Source organism: Aspergillus luchuensis, chromosome 3, assembly GCF_016861625.1.
Source record: "Aspergillus luchuensis IFO 4308 DNA, chromosome 3, nearly complete sequence".
NCBI classification, from domain to species: domain Eukaryota; kingdom Fungi; phylum Ascomycota; class Eurotiomycetes; order Eurotiales; family Aspergillaceae; genus Aspergillus; species Aspergillus luchuensis.
The window spans coordinates 3,824,614-3,840,983 of record NC_054851.1 but is presented as its reverse complement, the minus strand read 5'-3'; the positions used below and the strand labels follow the sequence as shown (position 1 = coordinate 3,840,983).

The 16,370-nt window shown below is 49.4% G+C and overlaps 6 protein-coding genes across 6 annotated transcripts; 2 read left to right on the top strand and 4 right to left on the bottom strand.

The window, feature by feature from the left end:
- Positions 1–521: 521 nt before the first annotated feature.
- Positions 522–5,865, bottom strand: DCL1 (putative RNA helicase/RNAse III; the record flags this gene model as incomplete). The annotated part of the gene is made up of 16 exons (XM_041687898.1): positions 522–818; positions 873–1,025; positions 1,075–1,260; positions 1,318–1,831; positions 1,890–2,290; positions 2,341–3,411; positions 3,469–3,651; positions 3,698–3,766; positions 3,819–3,888; positions 3,942–4,000; positions 4,051–4,732; positions 4,781–4,888; positions 4,938–5,203; positions 5,258–5,361; positions 5,416–5,609; positions 5,663–5,865. The coding sequence occupies 16 exons, from the start codon at positions 5,863–5,865 to the stop codon at positions 522–524; spliced, it is 4,560 nt and encodes a 1,519-aa protein (XP_041541736.1).
- A 791-nt stretch (positions 5,866–6,656) lies between these two features.
- Positions 6,657–7,847, top strand: AKAW2_31288A (IGBP1/TAP42 family protein; the record flags this gene model as incomplete). Its single annotated transcript, XM_041687897.1, has 3 exons — positions 6,657–6,868; positions 6,932–7,208; positions 7,266–7,847. The coding sequence occupies 3 exons, from the start codon at positions 6,657–6,659 to the stop codon at positions 7,845–7,847; spliced, it is 1,071 nt and encodes a 356-aa protein (XP_041541735.1).
- A 299-nt stretch (positions 7,848–8,146) lies between these two features.
- Positions 8,147–9,221, bottom strand: HEM3 (porphobilinogen deaminase; the record flags this gene model as incomplete). The annotated part of the gene is made up of 2 exons (XM_041687896.1): positions 8,147–8,868; positions 8,939–9,221. The coding sequence occupies 2 exons, from the start codon at positions 9,219–9,221 to the stop codon at positions 8,147–8,149; spliced, it is 1,005 nt and encodes a 334-aa protein (XP_041541734.1).
- A 773-nt stretch (positions 9,222–9,994) lies between these two features.
- AKAW2_31286A (putative LON domain serine protease) lies at positions 9,995–12,919 on the top strand (the record flags this gene model as incomplete). The annotated part of the gene is made up of 3 exons (XM_041687895.1): positions 9,995–10,466; positions 10,543–12,781; positions 12,835–12,919. 3 exons carry the CDS (start codon positions 9,995–9,997, stop codon positions 12,917–12,919), a joined length of 2,796 nt encoding a protein of 931 aa, XP_041541733.1.
- A 368-nt stretch (positions 12,920–13,287) lies between these two features.
- AKAW2_31285S (mitochondrial 54S ribosomal protein uL23m) lies at positions 13,288–14,119 on the bottom strand (the record flags this gene model as incomplete). Its single annotated transcript, XM_041687894.1, has 3 exons — positions 13,288–13,498; positions 13,623–13,913; positions 14,031–14,119. 3 exons carry the CDS (start codon positions 14,117–14,119, stop codon positions 13,288–13,290), a joined length of 591 nt encoding a protein of 196 aa, XP_041541732.1.
- A 327-nt stretch (positions 14,120–14,446) lies between these two features.
- Positions 14,447–15,788, bottom strand: AKAW2_31284S (protein kinase RIO2; the record flags this gene model as incomplete). The annotated part of the gene is made up of 3 exons (XM_041687893.1): positions 14,447–15,444; positions 15,516–15,660; positions 15,726–15,788. 3 exons carry the CDS (start codon positions 15,786–15,788, stop codon positions 14,447–14,449), a joined length of 1,206 nt encoding a protein of 401 aa, XP_041541731.1.
- Positions 15,789–16,370: the final 582 nt, after the last annotated feature.

Here is a 16,370-nt window from a genome sequence, read left to right as displayed (position 1 = left end):
GGATGGGGGGAAAGAGGACGAAGAGAACGGAAGAAAACAAAAGTTGTACAGGATAGAAAGAAAGTAATCTAAATGTTCATAATAAAGCTCCGTCGTCGTCTATTCCACCAGTCGAGTTGGGTGGTGGTCAGTTGGGGGACGCGGCAGGCGTGTTTTCTGCTGCTGCTGCGGATGCTGCAGAAGAAAGTGGTACACTTCAGGGGGAACTTCCGCTAATCCAGATAGGGCTTAGTGCGTCCCGGACAGCAGCGGGCGGGTCTGACGGCGTCCATGGATCTACCCTTAGACTAGATAGACTACCACCTATCTAACTACTGCTCTCGACTTGGGCATCTACTCGTATTCTGGCACAACATCGGAAGACAGAGGGGAAATAAATATTTCGAATGATATAAACACTGCCGCTAGCACAATTTCATGGCCCCTGTTTACATGTATCCTGAGTCACGCACCTACCATTTCATCTGCTAATGACCCAGGCTGTTTCACCGCATGTACTAAGCTCCTAGTCCCAATTTCCTTCAGATAGCCGTTCCAATGTCGGGTCTTGCCAAGTCTCCTGACTCTCGACAATCACAGCGATATTTTCTCTGAAAAGCTGCTGACGATAGCTCGTCCAGCACTGCGAGTGCCCTCTCACTGGCCTTAACTTTAGCATAGCGACCAGATGATGCTGTACCTTCGGCAATGACAACATCATGCACGATCACGGCCGCTAAAACCCCAGCCGGGGCGCCATCGATGCTGGGCATTTCACCAGCTTTCAGACAATAGTTCATGCAGCCGAATTCATTAGTCAGTCGGTTGTGCAAGAAAGTCTAGTTCGGTTCAGTCATCTAGCCCAGATTACAATCAGTCAGGGTCAGCCTTACCGTAGGGTGCTTATTTGCGAAGCTGTCATAAATTGCCATGTCCTCGAAGAATGGTTTGATGTGATCCCGGAAGAATTCCTCAATGACCTCGAAGTTGAAACCGGAGTCGACGAAAACTGCTCCTACGTACGCTTCAACCATGTCGGGCAAACACTGGTCATCCACGTTAGCTGCGTTCTGCATTGCAGAAGGGCGGCATTACCTTAGGAGGGTCTTTTGTCACAGTCCAATAGTCCACCGCGCTCTCACTCTCGCCCTCTGCTGTCTGGATTTCTTCGGCGTACTGAGTGATCTGAGATTGCAACGGAGCGCTAAAGTATTTTAGATGCGTATGGAGCCCCAGTTTCACGGCTAAAGCACCCAGAAACTTGTTGGATACCATGGCCATCTACAGCAGAGTTATTAATGAATGCTTGGTTACTCATGGTTGAACAAGAGTTCTTACTTTGTGTTCTGTGAGCCACTGGGGGTCTCGGTCAGGATACCTGGCAAACAAGTCTTCCACGCACACCATATCGATCAGTGAATCACCAAGAAACTCCAGGCGCTGATAGCAGGGCACTTTAGCCCATGCGGATGGATACGAAGGATGAGTGAAAGCTGATCCAAGAAGCGTCGGGTAACGGAAACGGTAGCTCAGCTTCTCTTCGACCTTCCGACAAAGGTGTATCTCGGCACCATCCGCCGCTCGTCGCTGATACTTCGGTATCGTGTATAAAGAAATGTAGTCCTTCCATCGCTCAGCCATGTGACTGGGGCTGTTCACCAGAGTAGTCACTGCCTTGACAGCCATGTCGAATCGATGTTCAGGACCACCGGAAAGCAGAGACGCCCCTATCAAAGCTTCGCAAACATCGGCAATTGTTTTCTCTGCAAGGGCATGCTTGCTCTCCGTGGTTGCCTTTCTACTGTGGTCTTTACCTTGTAGTAACTTCAGACCCTCTGGATACCATGTATGTCTTGCCGGAACTGTTAGTCTTCTGGTTCAACCCTCACATACGGCAGAGGAATCCTTACCTCGAAAATCCTCGACTACGAATATACTTATAAATCTCCTTTTTTACGGCTGCATTGAAGAGGTTCTTGTTGCAGATGAGACACATCCGGTTTACGTGATAGTCAAACTCATCATCGTCTGGGTTTTGTGTGAAGAGAGCAATCGAGGTAGCCATCTTCAGGAAACAGTCTCCGAGAAATTCCAGTCGCTCATAATTTCTTCCCATTCCTCGTTGGACATGTATCTGCTGAGCTCGGTGCTCCTCGGTATTATCGGAGTCTTTTGTGAATGCTTCAAGGGCGAGGTCCAGCCTGACGGTGAAATTTAGGCTTTCGCAGCCTTGGAGAGAGATTAAGTATGCATCAATTCTAGAGATGATTGCTGGGAATGCGAGACAGGAGAATGCTGTAGCTGCAGGGATCTTCGCTAGCGCTCAGTGCCTGTTTTTCGTTTGAAAGAGGATAAACTTACAGCAGATACTTTCAAAGGCTCAAGACAAATGAAGCACCTCGTTTCAACTTCTCTCTCGGTGTCTGTCATTCTGTCTAAAAGGTTTCTGCGGAGTCGTACGAGCTCTGCCCTTAAGACAGGTTGGTCCCAGTGACAAGTCGACAAAAATTTCGCCCTGGAGTTCTTGGAGAGGCTCGAGCAGTAGTTCATAATATCTGTCATGTGCCTACGCCGGGCTACAAAGGGTGGTGGAGGAGAAGAGGGAGTCAGACTCTCCTCGATCGCTATTGTGAAGAAGCGGCATCTTCCATCCCAGGCATCAAACACAAATAGATCTACCAAGCTCTCTGGGTGTGTCTCCGTAGAAAATGGAATACTGTCGTTGTCGCGCACATAGTTGAGGCTCTCCCAGTCAAGGATCTGCCTTGGGTCAAATGAAGGGATGCATGGGCTCTGAACCTTTACCGGGGCTAGCCAGTAAGCCATCTTTTCGGGCTCGTTGTCATAAGTCTTGTGAAATACGTCACGAAAAACACGAAGAGTAAACACTGTGAGGGCACCAAGCTCTTCTTTTGAAAGTAAAATTTGCTTTTCCAAGGGAGTCGTGAGTATTGTAGTCTCTATGTCGTCATCGAGGAAGATGGGAAACTGTGGAAAGTGTGGTAGTCTCTCTCGTGTGAACAATAGCAAAGGTCTGGCCTCGTGCGATAGTTGACTAGAGGGCAAGAACGTGATAACGGTGCCGTAAAGCTCTTTTGGAGGCATTCCTTGTTTCCGGCCCCATAAAGATGGCTTCGATATCATGTCATACTCGCTGGTGCGCTTCGATGTTATTGCAAGTTTCGCGTTTCGCATTGCCGGAAGGCGACGATGGTATATGGAATTGAAATGGTCATCGAGCAACTTGTTCTTCCGAAGTAAAAGACATGTATCAAAGGCCGCAGAGCGCTTCGCAATGGACTTCTTCATTGCTGGGCTTCCTGTGAGGCCTCGGATAGGTGACTTTTCCGGTAGAATAACCTCGCAAACAAAGGCACCGTTGATAGGAAGCACTACATAAGTTACTTGGGCCGAGATCTCCTTTTCGTATTGCTACAGACCGCCACTCGTTAGGAATTGACAGTAATCCTAGTTAAATGTCACACATACCAAAGAACTAGCGTACCGAGCAAGTATCGCCGTTGCTGAATGATAGGTTAGCTTAGCACCTGTAGATTTGATTTTGAAAGTCCTGTTGCCCTCGTCTTTCTGCAACACCGTATCAAGGTCGTGGTCAATGCCATATAATAGCCTATCCTCGGGAAGAGTTCTGCAAAAGTTTTGCATCATTTTCTGTCCTGTTAGTTTAGATATAGCTTCTTGTTTTTAGGGGACTCACTTCAGCATCTTGAACCTCAAGTAGCCTCTGCTCATGATCCAGGTTTCCTCTTTCGACCATACTCGCATACTAGAATTCCGGACATTAATTTTTGTAGCACACATCTAGCATCTGGTCTTACCGTTGAATTGAAATGCCTCGCCCGCCCACGGCTTTGCACGTATTGGATCAACGTTTGATAAAGATCAAACCTATTTTATCAGGTTAGACACTCCGGTAGGGAACAGCAGAGTTACCACCATACCTAACGACCAGATTACAATCAGGAATATCTAGACCCTCTTCAGCAACTGATGTAGCGAACTAAGATTGGTTAGCATTTGATACACTGGAAGACAGATCCGAGTACTTACCAAGCAATTGATCTCGCCGGTCCTGAACTTGACCAAGGAAATGAATTGCTGGCGGAACGTTATGTTCATTCCTGCTAAATCCCCAGACCGGACACCAATAAGCACACCAGGCCGAATGAAGGGAATATTCAGGGTTTGAAAAAGTTCGGACAGAATCAAAGCTGTGTAGCGCTTCTGCGTGAAAACAATGCATTTTGTCTCCGTCGGTCGTCCAAAATAGTGGGCAAGCTCTTCACGAAGCACTTGAACTTTGGGGCTAAGTTGGCCAAAGGTCTCAGGACTGCTAAATTCATAGTCCTTCACTATCTCACTGGCTTCCGTTATCCGCAAAATCTCCTTGTAAGCACTTTCGGGCACATCGGATGATGTTTCAGAGTTTGCTGTCTTGCGAACATTACCTTCGAGTTTGGGCAATACATCATCTGCTAAAGCACGCGCCCATGCTCGATCTGAACACCATCGGCCTAGCTCAGAGCTGGCCTGCCAAGCAAATCTGAATATACCCTCCAAGCACGCCATGTCTCCAAAACGATCTTCAAGCTGCTTATATAGGCTAGTAGCAAATGGTTGCTCCAACCTGTTAAAGGACCATACTCTCTCCACTGGACGCCTGACCACCTGCCGTAGAAGTGACATGTTGGAAGTCGTAGCTATCCTACTGTCAAGCAACTTCTCAAGTCTCCTATTTTGAATTAGTACTTCATTTGTTACTCCAACTTTCATAACATACGTAGCTTCGTCGACTATGTCACCTTTTGTGTCGATCGGTGATGCAGTCATCCCAAATATTCGTGGACGCTTTGAGGGGTCTTCTTCAAGGTAAGATTCACGTATGATGCTGAAGTGTAATTAGCTTTTGTACGTGTTTCATGTCAGACCATACACACCGTGCATAGGGATGATCTTTCTTTGTATGGTGCGCTTCATCGAATATTAGGAGGTTAATTTGGCTCATCTTGACGTAGGAGTTGAGCAGGCACTGGTTCAAAATCTCCGCTGTACAGACGATCACCATGTTCTTTTGGAAGTGCTGCTCCCAAACACTTTTGCTCCACAGGTCAGTTCCCATAGCTCCAAAGAAATGCCCGACACTTTGATCCAAGTTATTGCGTAGTACCGCGGCCTGTTGGTATGCGAGTGTAACGCTATCCACCTGTTCCCGTGTTAGAGCATCTATTCCAGGTCAGAAGAAGATTGCGAAACGCACAAGGAAAAAGGCTATTCGATGTTGCTTCCCCTCCGCGCGATCATTCAACTCCTTTTCCAGTGTATGTTTAAGTAGCAACACTGCGATCAAAGTCTTCCCAGAGCCTACATTATCATTAGCTCGCATCAAGTCAACTCATCCTTGTGTGAGGATAGTACCCGTATCAAGTACAGCAATTGTATTCTGCGCTTTCGCCCTCTCAAATAGTTCCAATTGGTACTCTCTTGGGTCCAGCGTACCGATTCCGAGGTCTTGTTTTGCTACCAAGTGAGCAGTAGAAAGCTGAGCATCTGGCAGGTCATGGGTGAGTTTATTCTCATGGATGGGGCCTGTATCAGCACGCTGTGCAAGACTTGATGGATATTAGCGCTCTTGCATGCTCGATTTATGGACTCAAGTACTGACAGGTCGTTGAACTTTGCGTTCTGGGTAATACGTTGCTGTGACACCCCTGCTTTGCTCTGGTCTTCGTGCTCGTCATTGTCGGATTCATCCGATGATCTGTCATCTTCCTGTAGTATATCCTCAGTCATGGTCACGGCGCGCCCTTTTATTGTTTCCACGGGTAGATTCTGATCAGGCCCATGAAGATCGGAATTTACTCCCATATTGAAAGCGTGAGCTGATGACATTGTGGTCTTATCCTACGCTTAATTCTGAAGCAAAAAACTGCTCAATGCTGAATCAACATTCGAAGATGCGAGGAGACTGTGTTTCCCATTCAAAGCAGTAAGTGAAGATAATTAGTTAAAAAGAAAAAGAAGGATGTGAATATGTCACTGGGGGCAGTCACTGGCAGCCGGTGGTTCGTGTCACAAACGGAGACAAACAGCGGAAGATGGAGACCGGCTATTGCTTTCACCCCTGTTAGTTGGTCAAGGTTGATATGTGTGACAGAAATTGGATGAAGGATTGTTAAATGCTATCAAGCAACGAGATGCTTCAACAAGATAATTCATTTCCATATGAGTACTAGGAGTGATAAGTTCTACAAGACGGGTCGCTATATATACTTCCGAGAAGGGAAGGACCGCGGGACAAAGGCTATATACGCGGGGCAATCCATGCATGGATTTTTCCAGATATTGCTTAGTCCTTTTACGTTGCTTTCCTGACTCCAGTAGATATTTCTCGCAATAGTGTAAAATAACCCAGCCATTTCGTAAGTAATCCTCCTTTTACCGATCAAAGATGAACCATGCATTATGTTATGCATATATCACGTGGCACTACTTATGCCGTGCTTAGCTTAGTGAGGTGGATACTGGGCAGTAATTAATGTAAGAAAGAAACGCCGGTGTATGAAACAGCCCTCATATCTGCCGATCGGCAGTCATTCTCCAGCGGAGCTTTTGAATTCATACAAACATTACCCCTCACAATCCCGTGAAGCAGCGCAATGGAGCAGCCGCAAAATCTACGAACCCTTTTTGCGGAAGCGAAAGCTGAAAAGTCTGCTTTAGAAACCCGCCCCGACAGCAACACGGATGCATACCGCAGTGATGTCAACGCAACAATAGCCAAGCTTGAGGAATGCCAGCGGCAAGTGGGATTGCTATCTCTGTTCAGCTCGAACGAACCTTTGGAGGACATCTCCACGACAGATATCCAGTATAGCTATGACATACCTGGCGGAGCTGCATGAGGATGCGCTAATTTCTTGCCTACCTTTAGATACCTTACGGTAGAGTATCATCTTGCGGACCTTCTCCAAAGAACTTACAGCTCGGACCGTGAAGCTCTCCTCCGACGTGCGCTTGGGCAATATGAACGCTTCCTCGCCCGACTAGACGATTACGATGTCCTCAACGAAAAAGATAAGAAGCTCTTTGAACGTTACACCTCGAACCCCACCTCTTTTTCCCTGACTACAACCAATGATGCTGCGACCCGCCGAGAAGTGAAGATAAACAGATTCAAGGAGGAGAAGGAGCTGAAGCAGAAATTAGAGGTTGGATAGGCTTTGCTCATTTTATGATACCGAGCGATCTACTTACACTTTCTCAAGTATTTTGCGAATAACCAAAGCCGGCTACAAAGCGACGAGGAGGATGTCCGGAAACTCTACCTCGCCGAGATCAACCTCTACATCCACCAGTCATTCCAGTCCTTGGATCTGCTGTCGCAAGAGCTGACTATGCTGTCAACCATCCGCAGTGCTCCGCCAAACCCCGCTGAGTCATTGCAGGATGATCCACGTCGGCGGAATCAGGCAAGCGAGTCGAGCTACTCCGAGCGACTAGATCGTCCGATTGCCGAACTGCTGAGAGGAGGGAAGTTCGGACCTATCCTGAGCAAGGAGGGGAAGCCTATGCAACCATTCACGTTGCTTGATCGCCGGACGCAGCTCCAGCAAGGGGTGTTCCGATCGGGACATAATCTACCCACTATGACGATTGATGAATATCTTGAAGAGGAGAAAAGGAGGGGTAACGTCATCGAAGGCGGGGGGGAGAAGTCAGGCATAAAGCCTGAGGTTGACGAAGATGACATGGACTTGGCTGATGAAGAAACAATGAAGGCCAGAGCTTGGGACGAGTATAAAGAGGCGAATCCAAGAGGCTCTGGCAATACATTGAATCGGGGTTGATGTGCATGAAATATATATATATATCTCTCTCTCTAACGGCTGATTGGCCATTCAAGTTGGCCAATATCATGATACGAGTACCAAATGATAGAATAGTACTGCACACCCTGTCATGAATCTTCCAGAAAGCCTACTGGTACTCAGCAAGGCAGTTGTAATGGAGAAGTATCTTCAGCAGACACGTAACATTCTTCTTTTTTTCATATGGGTATCCATCTATATATGTCCATTGTAACATCATATCTCCCGTGAAGGAGAAGACCAGCATCTCCACCACATAGACTTCAGAGCTTCTATATCTAAGCAGTCTGCTTGTTGCGCTGGATTTCCTCCAGAATCTTGCCGGCGCCCTTCTCGACCAACGCCTTAGCCACAGTAACACCGAACTCCTCCGCAGCCTGAGGCGAATCAACAGCCCCATCGATCTCAACCTCAGCGCTCTCCTTACCATCCACACTAACCACAATGGAGCGCATCCTCAAAGCACCATTGACCCATTCGGACTCTACACCCAACGGCGCACTGCATCCACCCTCAAGAGTACGCAGAAGGCTGCGCTCTGCCAAACTAGCAAAAGTGGTCTCCCTATGACCGATGTTCTGTAGCATGTCCAGCACTTGCTGGTCATCCTTCCGGATCTCAATGCCGAGAGCACCCTGACCGACAGCATAGAGCATTCCCCCGTTCTTCGAGTCCAGATAGCTGGTGATACGATCGCCCAGCTCCAATCTCAGCAAGCCAGCGGCAGCCAGGATGAGACACGTGAAAGGGCCATCCTCTGCATCCAGCTTCGACAACCGAGTGCCAATGTTACCGCGCACATCCATGACCTTGAGGTGGGGGTAGCGACGGGCAAGTTGGGCGGTACGACGGATGGAGGAGGTACCGACAACGGAGCCTTCGGGCAGCTCGGCCAGACTTTTGTATGAAAGGCCCTTCTTCATGACCAGGACGTCTCTTGTGTCTTCGCGCTTCATCATAGGGCCGAGGGTGCAGGAGGAGGGGAGGAGAGTCGGCACATCTGCAATGATAAGAGATAAGTCAGTGTTCATTTCTTAAGGCGAGATAAAGAACAAGCGGGGGATATGTACCCTTGAGAGAGTGTACAATAAAGTCGACCTGGCCAGCAATCAGAAGGTCCTCCAGTTCCTGGGTCCACAGGTTCTTGGTCGTGAAGTCACGGAGCGCAATGGTCGTGTTCTGGTCGCCTGCGGTCTCTCGGGAATGGATCTTGAATTCGTAGTCAGGCCATGTTTGCTTGAGCGCCGCTTGAACCAGGTCCGTTTGAAGCAGAGCAAGCTTGGACTTGCGCGTGCCAATGGTGAAGGTCTTGCGCGATGAGGGGTTGGTGGCGTGGGGCGGGGCAGAAGCCATTGCGACGATAGTTGGTGTATGCAGGGAGCGATTGGGATTTTAGGGAGAGAGTTGGACTGAGGTATATTTTGCCGTGATCTAGGCGAAGAATATTGCGGGCGTCGAAGAACTAAACAGAAGAGTGGGCTGCACGGCTCTCAAGCATTGAGGGGAAATGTTTCAAGAGACAATCTTGACATTTGACGCTGGGTATTTTACTCGTATTTTGCGTTTGTCATACGACTCGGCCCAGCCCCCGGCGGTAATTATACAACCGGGTAATGTTACCGGATGAGGAGACACCGCCTTTCTTCGCGGGTCTCGTGCTTCTGGGGCATCGAGTGCCACATCACGCTGATTAGCCCCAGTCAATGTACTTTTCCTCGGAAATTCTGTAGAGAAATATACGGAATAGATTGATCACAATGTCTTCAGGAACTCACAGCCTGCCATGGTATGTTCTGGAAGGGCGGAAGCTGTGCTGCAGGACTCCGGTTTCCGCAGACGGGGGGATTGACGTTGCCCCGTGCGAACCTCGGCATCGGAGAGAAGGGCGCTTATCGGATTGGATCTCCTCCCCAGAGTCACGCCTTCATCTATCGACGGGGTTCTGGAACAGTGGAACCTCACCTCTACTAGTTGCCTTATAACCCGACCGCCACGACAGCCCCGTGCGCTGTCGACCTGATCTACCATCGTTCCCCAGACGACACCAACCTTTCATTTCACCTCTCCATCAACTTTAACCTTGTTATCGCCACTGAGTGTGTGCCTTTGTGTTCTGGAGTACCGAGATGGGTTCCAACAGCGGCAGAACAACCAAGCTCCCCTTGGTTCCGCTGCCCAAAGGATCGGTCCTACTTCCTGGCATTACGCTACGGATTCCTGTATCGAATCGCCCGGATCTCGCCAATTTACTGTCGACAATCGTTGATCGATCGGCCGTGGCGAAGCGCGATGGAACGCCTATCACCTTCGGATGCGTTCCCCTCAGCTCACCTTATCTGAGCAAGGACGGTCAGCGACTCATCGATGACGGAAGCTTGGATGATGACCGGAGGGAGGAGTTTGAGATGATTGATGCTGGACAAGCCAGAAAGGAGGATCTGTTTCGTCATGGTACCGTTGGTAAAGTGATTGGTATCCAGCGCCGTGCCTATTCGGAGCCGGCTCTCGTGGTCCAGGGTGTCCAGCGGTTCACTGTTAGGCGCGTCTTGAAGGAAAGGCCGTACTTTGAGGCTGAAGCTATTGTTCATGATGAGAAAGGTCGGTTTTCTTTTGTTGCTCTGCGCTGTTGTTGCTACTTCTTATCTGGACGAGTGTCTAATCTGGTCATTTCTAGAAACAGTCTCCGGCGATGCTGAAACAGTAGAGTTATTCCAACAGCTGCGACAACTATCTCGCGAGCTCCTGACCTTGCTGCGATTGTCTTCCTTACTACCTTCTCCTGGAAGCCGCCTTTCGCCACTCATTGCCCGGAAGTTCGAACTGTTCATTACCAAGTCAGATGTCTCCCATGCGGGTAGACTGGCCGATTTCATGGCGGATGTCGCCGACTCCGGCTTCGAAGAAAAGCTTCGGATCTTAGCATCGCTTGACGTCAAGATCAGACTAGAGAGAGTTGTCGAGATTCTAACTAGGCAATTACAGAGCATCAAGAGCAATGTGAAGGTCACTACAATCACTACCAACAGCTTTCCTAGCTCTGGGTTCGATATTAACCAGATCGATCCTCGTGACCGTGAGATTCTGGCAAGGAAGGCGATGGCTGGTCTCAGCGGACTGACACCACCCGGGTTGTCAGCCGGTCGAAACAATGACAACGATGACAAGGAATCAAACGAGGTCGATGAGCTGCAGCAGAGGCTGCAAGAGGCCCAGCTCAGCCCTGAGGCTAGAAAGGTTGCCGACAAGGAGCTGCGACGTCTTCGTAAGATGAACCCGGCAAATGCTGAGTACGGTGTCTGCCGGACCTACCTCGAAAATATCGCGGATATTCCATGGACTAAGATGACCGAGGACCAGCTTGGACCGGAGACATTGAAGAGGGTTAGGAAGCAGCTAGACGATGACCACTATGGTCTGGAGAAGATAAAGAAGAGGCTCCTTGAGTACTTGGCCGTGCTCCGACTGAAGCAGTCTACCAACAGAGACGTTGAGCGCCAGATTGAGTCCTTGTCGAAAGAGCTTGAGGCGTCCGATGGAGGCGACCTCGAGAAGGAGGTACCTGTATTGTCCGAAACGGATCGAGTCGCTGTTGAGACCAAGCTGCATATGCTGAAGACTCGTCGCATGGGCGACAAGTCACCCATCCTCCTGCTTGTTGGACCACCAGGCGTTGGTAAGACCAGCTTGGCACGGTCAGTGGCCTCATCGCTCGGTCGCAAGTTTCACAGGATCTCTCTGGGTGGCGTAAGGGACGAGGCTGAAATCCGAGGCCATCGCCGGACCTACGTTGCTGCGATGCCGGGACTGATTGTCAGTGGTCTCAAGAAGGTCGGCGTTGCCAACCCAGTATTCTTGCTCGACGAGATTGACAAGGTCGGAGGCGCCAATTTCCAAGGTGATCCATCAGCAGCCATGCTCGAGGTCCTGGATCCTGAGCAGAACCATACATTTTCGGATCACTACATCAACATTCCCATTGACCTGAGCAAGGTGCTCTTCATTGCCACTGCCAACTCTTTGGACACTATCCCGGCACCTCTACTTGACCGGATGGAAACCATCTCTCTGTCTGGCTACACTACGGTTGAGAAGCGACACATTGCCAAGAGACACCTCATTCCCAAGCAGATCAGAGCGAATGGGCTCTCGGATGGCCAAGTCGTTCTGTCTGACGAGGTGATTGACAAAGTCATCACGTCTTACACCAGAGAGTCGGGTGTTCGTAACCTAGAGCGTGAGCTTGGCTCGGTCTGTCGATACAAGGCCGTCCAGTTTGCGGATGCGGGCGATGCAGGCCGACTTGATGCGTACAACCCCATGGTGAGCATGGACGAGTTGGAAGATATACTAGGTATCGAGCGCTTTGAAGAAGAAATTGCCGAAAAGCATGGTCGTCCCGGTGTTGTCACTGGACTTGTCGCGTATTCCACTGGAGGTCAAGGCAGCATTCTATTCATCGAGGTTGCAGACATGCCGGGCAACGGCCGGGTCCAGCTCACTGGAAAGCTAGGTGACGTGCTGAAGGAGAGTGTGGAGGTGGCTCTGACATGGGTGAAAGCCCATGCGTTTGAGCTTGGACTGACTGCGGATCCCACCGAGGATATCATGAAGAACCGCAGCCTGCACGTCCACTGCCCGTCCGGAGCCATCCCGAAGGATGGCCCCTCGGCAGGCCTGGCACACACGATGGGTCTGATCTCGCTATTCACCGGCAAGGCAGTACCTCCCAGTGTTGCCATGACCGGCGAAGTGTCGCTCCGCGGCAAGGTGATGCCTGTTGGCGGCATCAAGGAGAAGCTGATCGGTGCGCACCGCGCCGGCGTCAAGACCGTCCTCTTGCCCCATCACAACCGCAAGGATGTCAAGGACGTGCCGCAGGAGGTCAGCGAAGGACTTGAAATTGTTTATGTAACGTGAGTATTTCCATCATCCCTACTTGCTGCTGCATATTGCTAATATTTGACAGGCATATCTGGGAAGCTATCCGACAGGTGTGGCCAGATGCCCACTGGCCTGGTCAGCATACCAACTTCATCGAGAGCCGGCTGTAAGGGCTCTCTCCACTCACTCACTATTCAATCACAACACGACACAATAGTCCGTGTAGATAGTACTTGTGCTTTATTGTTTGTTCTCTCTTATTGTCCTTCTAAGCGCAGCGACCACTTTCCTTTACCAGCGTCAACATATCCTCAATTCCACATATAGTTATCTGTCAGTTACAACCAAATACTATTTCAATCACCCAGCTCATCCCAAACACAAAGGATAGTATTGAACACACACACAAGTAGGTAGTAATATAAATATAATACACGACGACAGCCATCAATCACAAACTGTCTAACTTGAACCCTGATATAACCAAACAAGCAACAAATTTCTAAACCAACATATCAATGAATCAATAAAAAAAAAATCACGACTTAACCAACGGCCTCTCATAATGCCCCAACCCCAAAGCCTTCCAAGTCGGCCTCCACGGCTTAGCACCCTCCAACAATTTCTTCGCATCCTCCTTATAAACCTCCCTCTCCTTCTCATCCGCCTTCATTCCCGCATCCGGCTTCTGCTTATCCTGGATCTCCTCCTGGTATTTCTGAGCCTTGAAGAACTGGTCTTTCTCCCATCTGCAAAAAAAAAAAAAAAAAACACCCATATAGTCAGTAATTGTTTCCAAAAAGCCCGCCAGCTCCTCACCAACATCACCAAAAAATCACAAGCACAGAGAAAAAAAGGGGGGAAATAACATACGGAGCCATATCCTTCGGCGCCTCAGGCCAAACAAACGCCTCCTTCATCTCCACCGTCATCTTCTTCTTCGACTGCGGGCGACGAATCTTGCCATATCCATAACGACCCAGAGACTTCAACCTCGTCAGTTTCTGTTGCTCGACGAATGATCGCACGCTGACGACTCCCACGCCGTACAGTCGCTGCAGGTAATCGCGCATATCCAGTTTGTTGAAGTTGAGCGGCACGTAGAAGGTGGCGTAGCGGGGAGGGAGGAACGGCGTGCGGATTAGGGCGATTGTGAAGTCGGGACTATTTTCATTTGAGAATCAAATTGTTAGTTTATTCTTTTTTTTTTTTTTTGCCCCCATTGTTCTTTATGAAGTGGGTATTTGGTATGGGAATTGTATATAGGATGGAGCAGCGTACAGGAAGATCTGCTTCCGTTCGGACAGAGGCGCCGCGGGACCGACCCAGTCGGCGGGCTTTTTGGGAAACTTGGAGAATCGTCGGACCATTTTGGGGGGGGTTGTGAATTGAATGGGTCCGATTGAGGTGATGGTGGTGGTGGTGGTGACGGTATTCGTGAGGGAAGATTGATTTGATTTGATATGCCCCGGCGGAAAGTTCGTCGGGAGCAAACGTGAAATTGCGTGGTTGGCCGCGTCGGGTACCGTAGTGTGTGATTTGGGTGTAGTTTTCGGGGTAGAAATAGTTTCTTGCAAAAGGTCCTGGAGAATATTATAAGTACGAGGATATTGTGATTTTGTGCATTTTGAAATGAAATTGAACGAGAAATATTTTATATTCGTCATGGTCATTACTATCATTTACTAGTGTCCTGTTTACTGTCCTTCCGATACCTGCAGGTTCCCAAGTCGCCGAGCACTCTCGTCCACCTCCTGTGATTGTTCGTTCTCCTCCCCTTCAGAGCCGGAGCCTTCCTCCTCTTCCTCTTCTTCTTCTTCCTCCTCACTCTCCTTGTCTTCGTCGTTGTCGCCATTGGCGCCAACCTCCTTCATATAGTTCTCCAGCTCGCGCGCCATCTTCCTCGAGAATCCTGACGCCTCAACTTCCACATCTAACCGCTTCCCGGGGTTCTGGATGAGCTGCTTCCTCGCATCCTTGAAGAAAGGGCCGGGAGCATCACTAGTGAAGTGGAACTTGCGCTGGAAGTAGCGCTTGATGCAGTTGACATCACGGTCAAAGTACATCTCCGCATTGGGGTGGTCGATCGACACCATCTGGGGGAAATCGATCATGACTGGCACCAACCGGATATTCTCATCATCCTCGTCATCCTCACGGCCCTTCCCCTTAGCATCCGGATCCTCTATTTCCTTGATAAGGATGTTGAACTCGTTGAAGTCACCGTGAATCAGACCAAACCGCGCCAGCTGCACGATCATATCCATCAGCTCCGAATACAGTGATGCGGGATGGGCGACCTTGGAGATCTGTCGTAGCGGAAACGCATCGATCAAGCTCATGACGATGGTGTGGCGGTTCTGGGCAATGGGTTCGGGAACGGAGAAGCCATTCTCTCGTAGGGCCTTCATGAAGGCATATTCCTTCATCGCCGCTAGGCGCGACATGTACATCCACGAGCCAGTGTTACGGTGTCGGAGGTAGTCGCGGTTTGTCTTGACGGTACGGAAAGAAATACGACCGAGACGGTGAATCTTCAAAATGCGCTGTGTTCCATCGTGACCGGCGACGACGATAATATCGGACTCCTTGCCAACGCCAATCTGGTTACCGACGGAGTAAATGCACTTTTGCTTCTGGTGGGCGTTGAGGGCGAGGTAATCGAGACCTCCGTAGGTGAGACGGTATCCATCATCTACCAAGCACTTGTCAGTAAAATCTTCGCCTATGCTCAGTTCCGAGCAGCAACAAAGGCGACAACCGTACATTTCGCATTCTTAACCTTAGCGATCAGGTTAGTCTTGGCGAGATTGGAGATAGACCGGTGCACTCCGCTGCCACCGCGGAGGCCAGCAATCTGCGCGATCAGAGGCGTGGGCACGACTTCATGGTTTCTGCTTCCTTGTTCAACCTGCGACACAGTTCTGTTAGCTGTCAGACAATAGGCTGCGACCAGAGGGCGGGGGAGGGGCATACCGCGGAGAGAACGCGGAAGTCCTCAGAGGTGAGGTAGCGGATCGCTTTCGGATCGAGTTTCATGATGCAGTGTGTTCGATGTTTGAATCGGCTCCCAAATTAAGCTGCCGACTGCGTATAGCGTGAAACGTGAGTCTGCGCTGTCGATAAAGGCGTCGACCATTACATTGATGCGCGGAAAAGTCAGGATGCCGCTGCCCTATGCCCTAGTTTCCTATTTCGGATGTATCCAAGGTCCTACAAAATATACACTTCTGGGTAGTTGGTTGCTCAACGAAAATATCCAACCTAGAATATAACGAATTACTGGCTTAGTTAAATCGTAAAGGTAAGTCTACTTGACTTGTTAGATGCCCATCTATGAATTTAACCGAAGTTGCTCATCCCTTTTCGAACCCAGGGATTTACTAGTTAGACTGCAAAATATATACATCTACTAGTACGGCCGTGTGTCGAGGAACGGCTTCAAGTTTAGAAAATAGTACTAGTAGCTCGAAGAATCACGTTATAGCAGTACTACTAGTATTATTACTACTAATCAAATATATTGGCGAAAGAATCTGTCTCAATTGAGGTTCCTCGGACATATATAAGCCTAGAAGTCATACTAGCATTAATCACCCGTGCCACATCCACCAGTCTAAT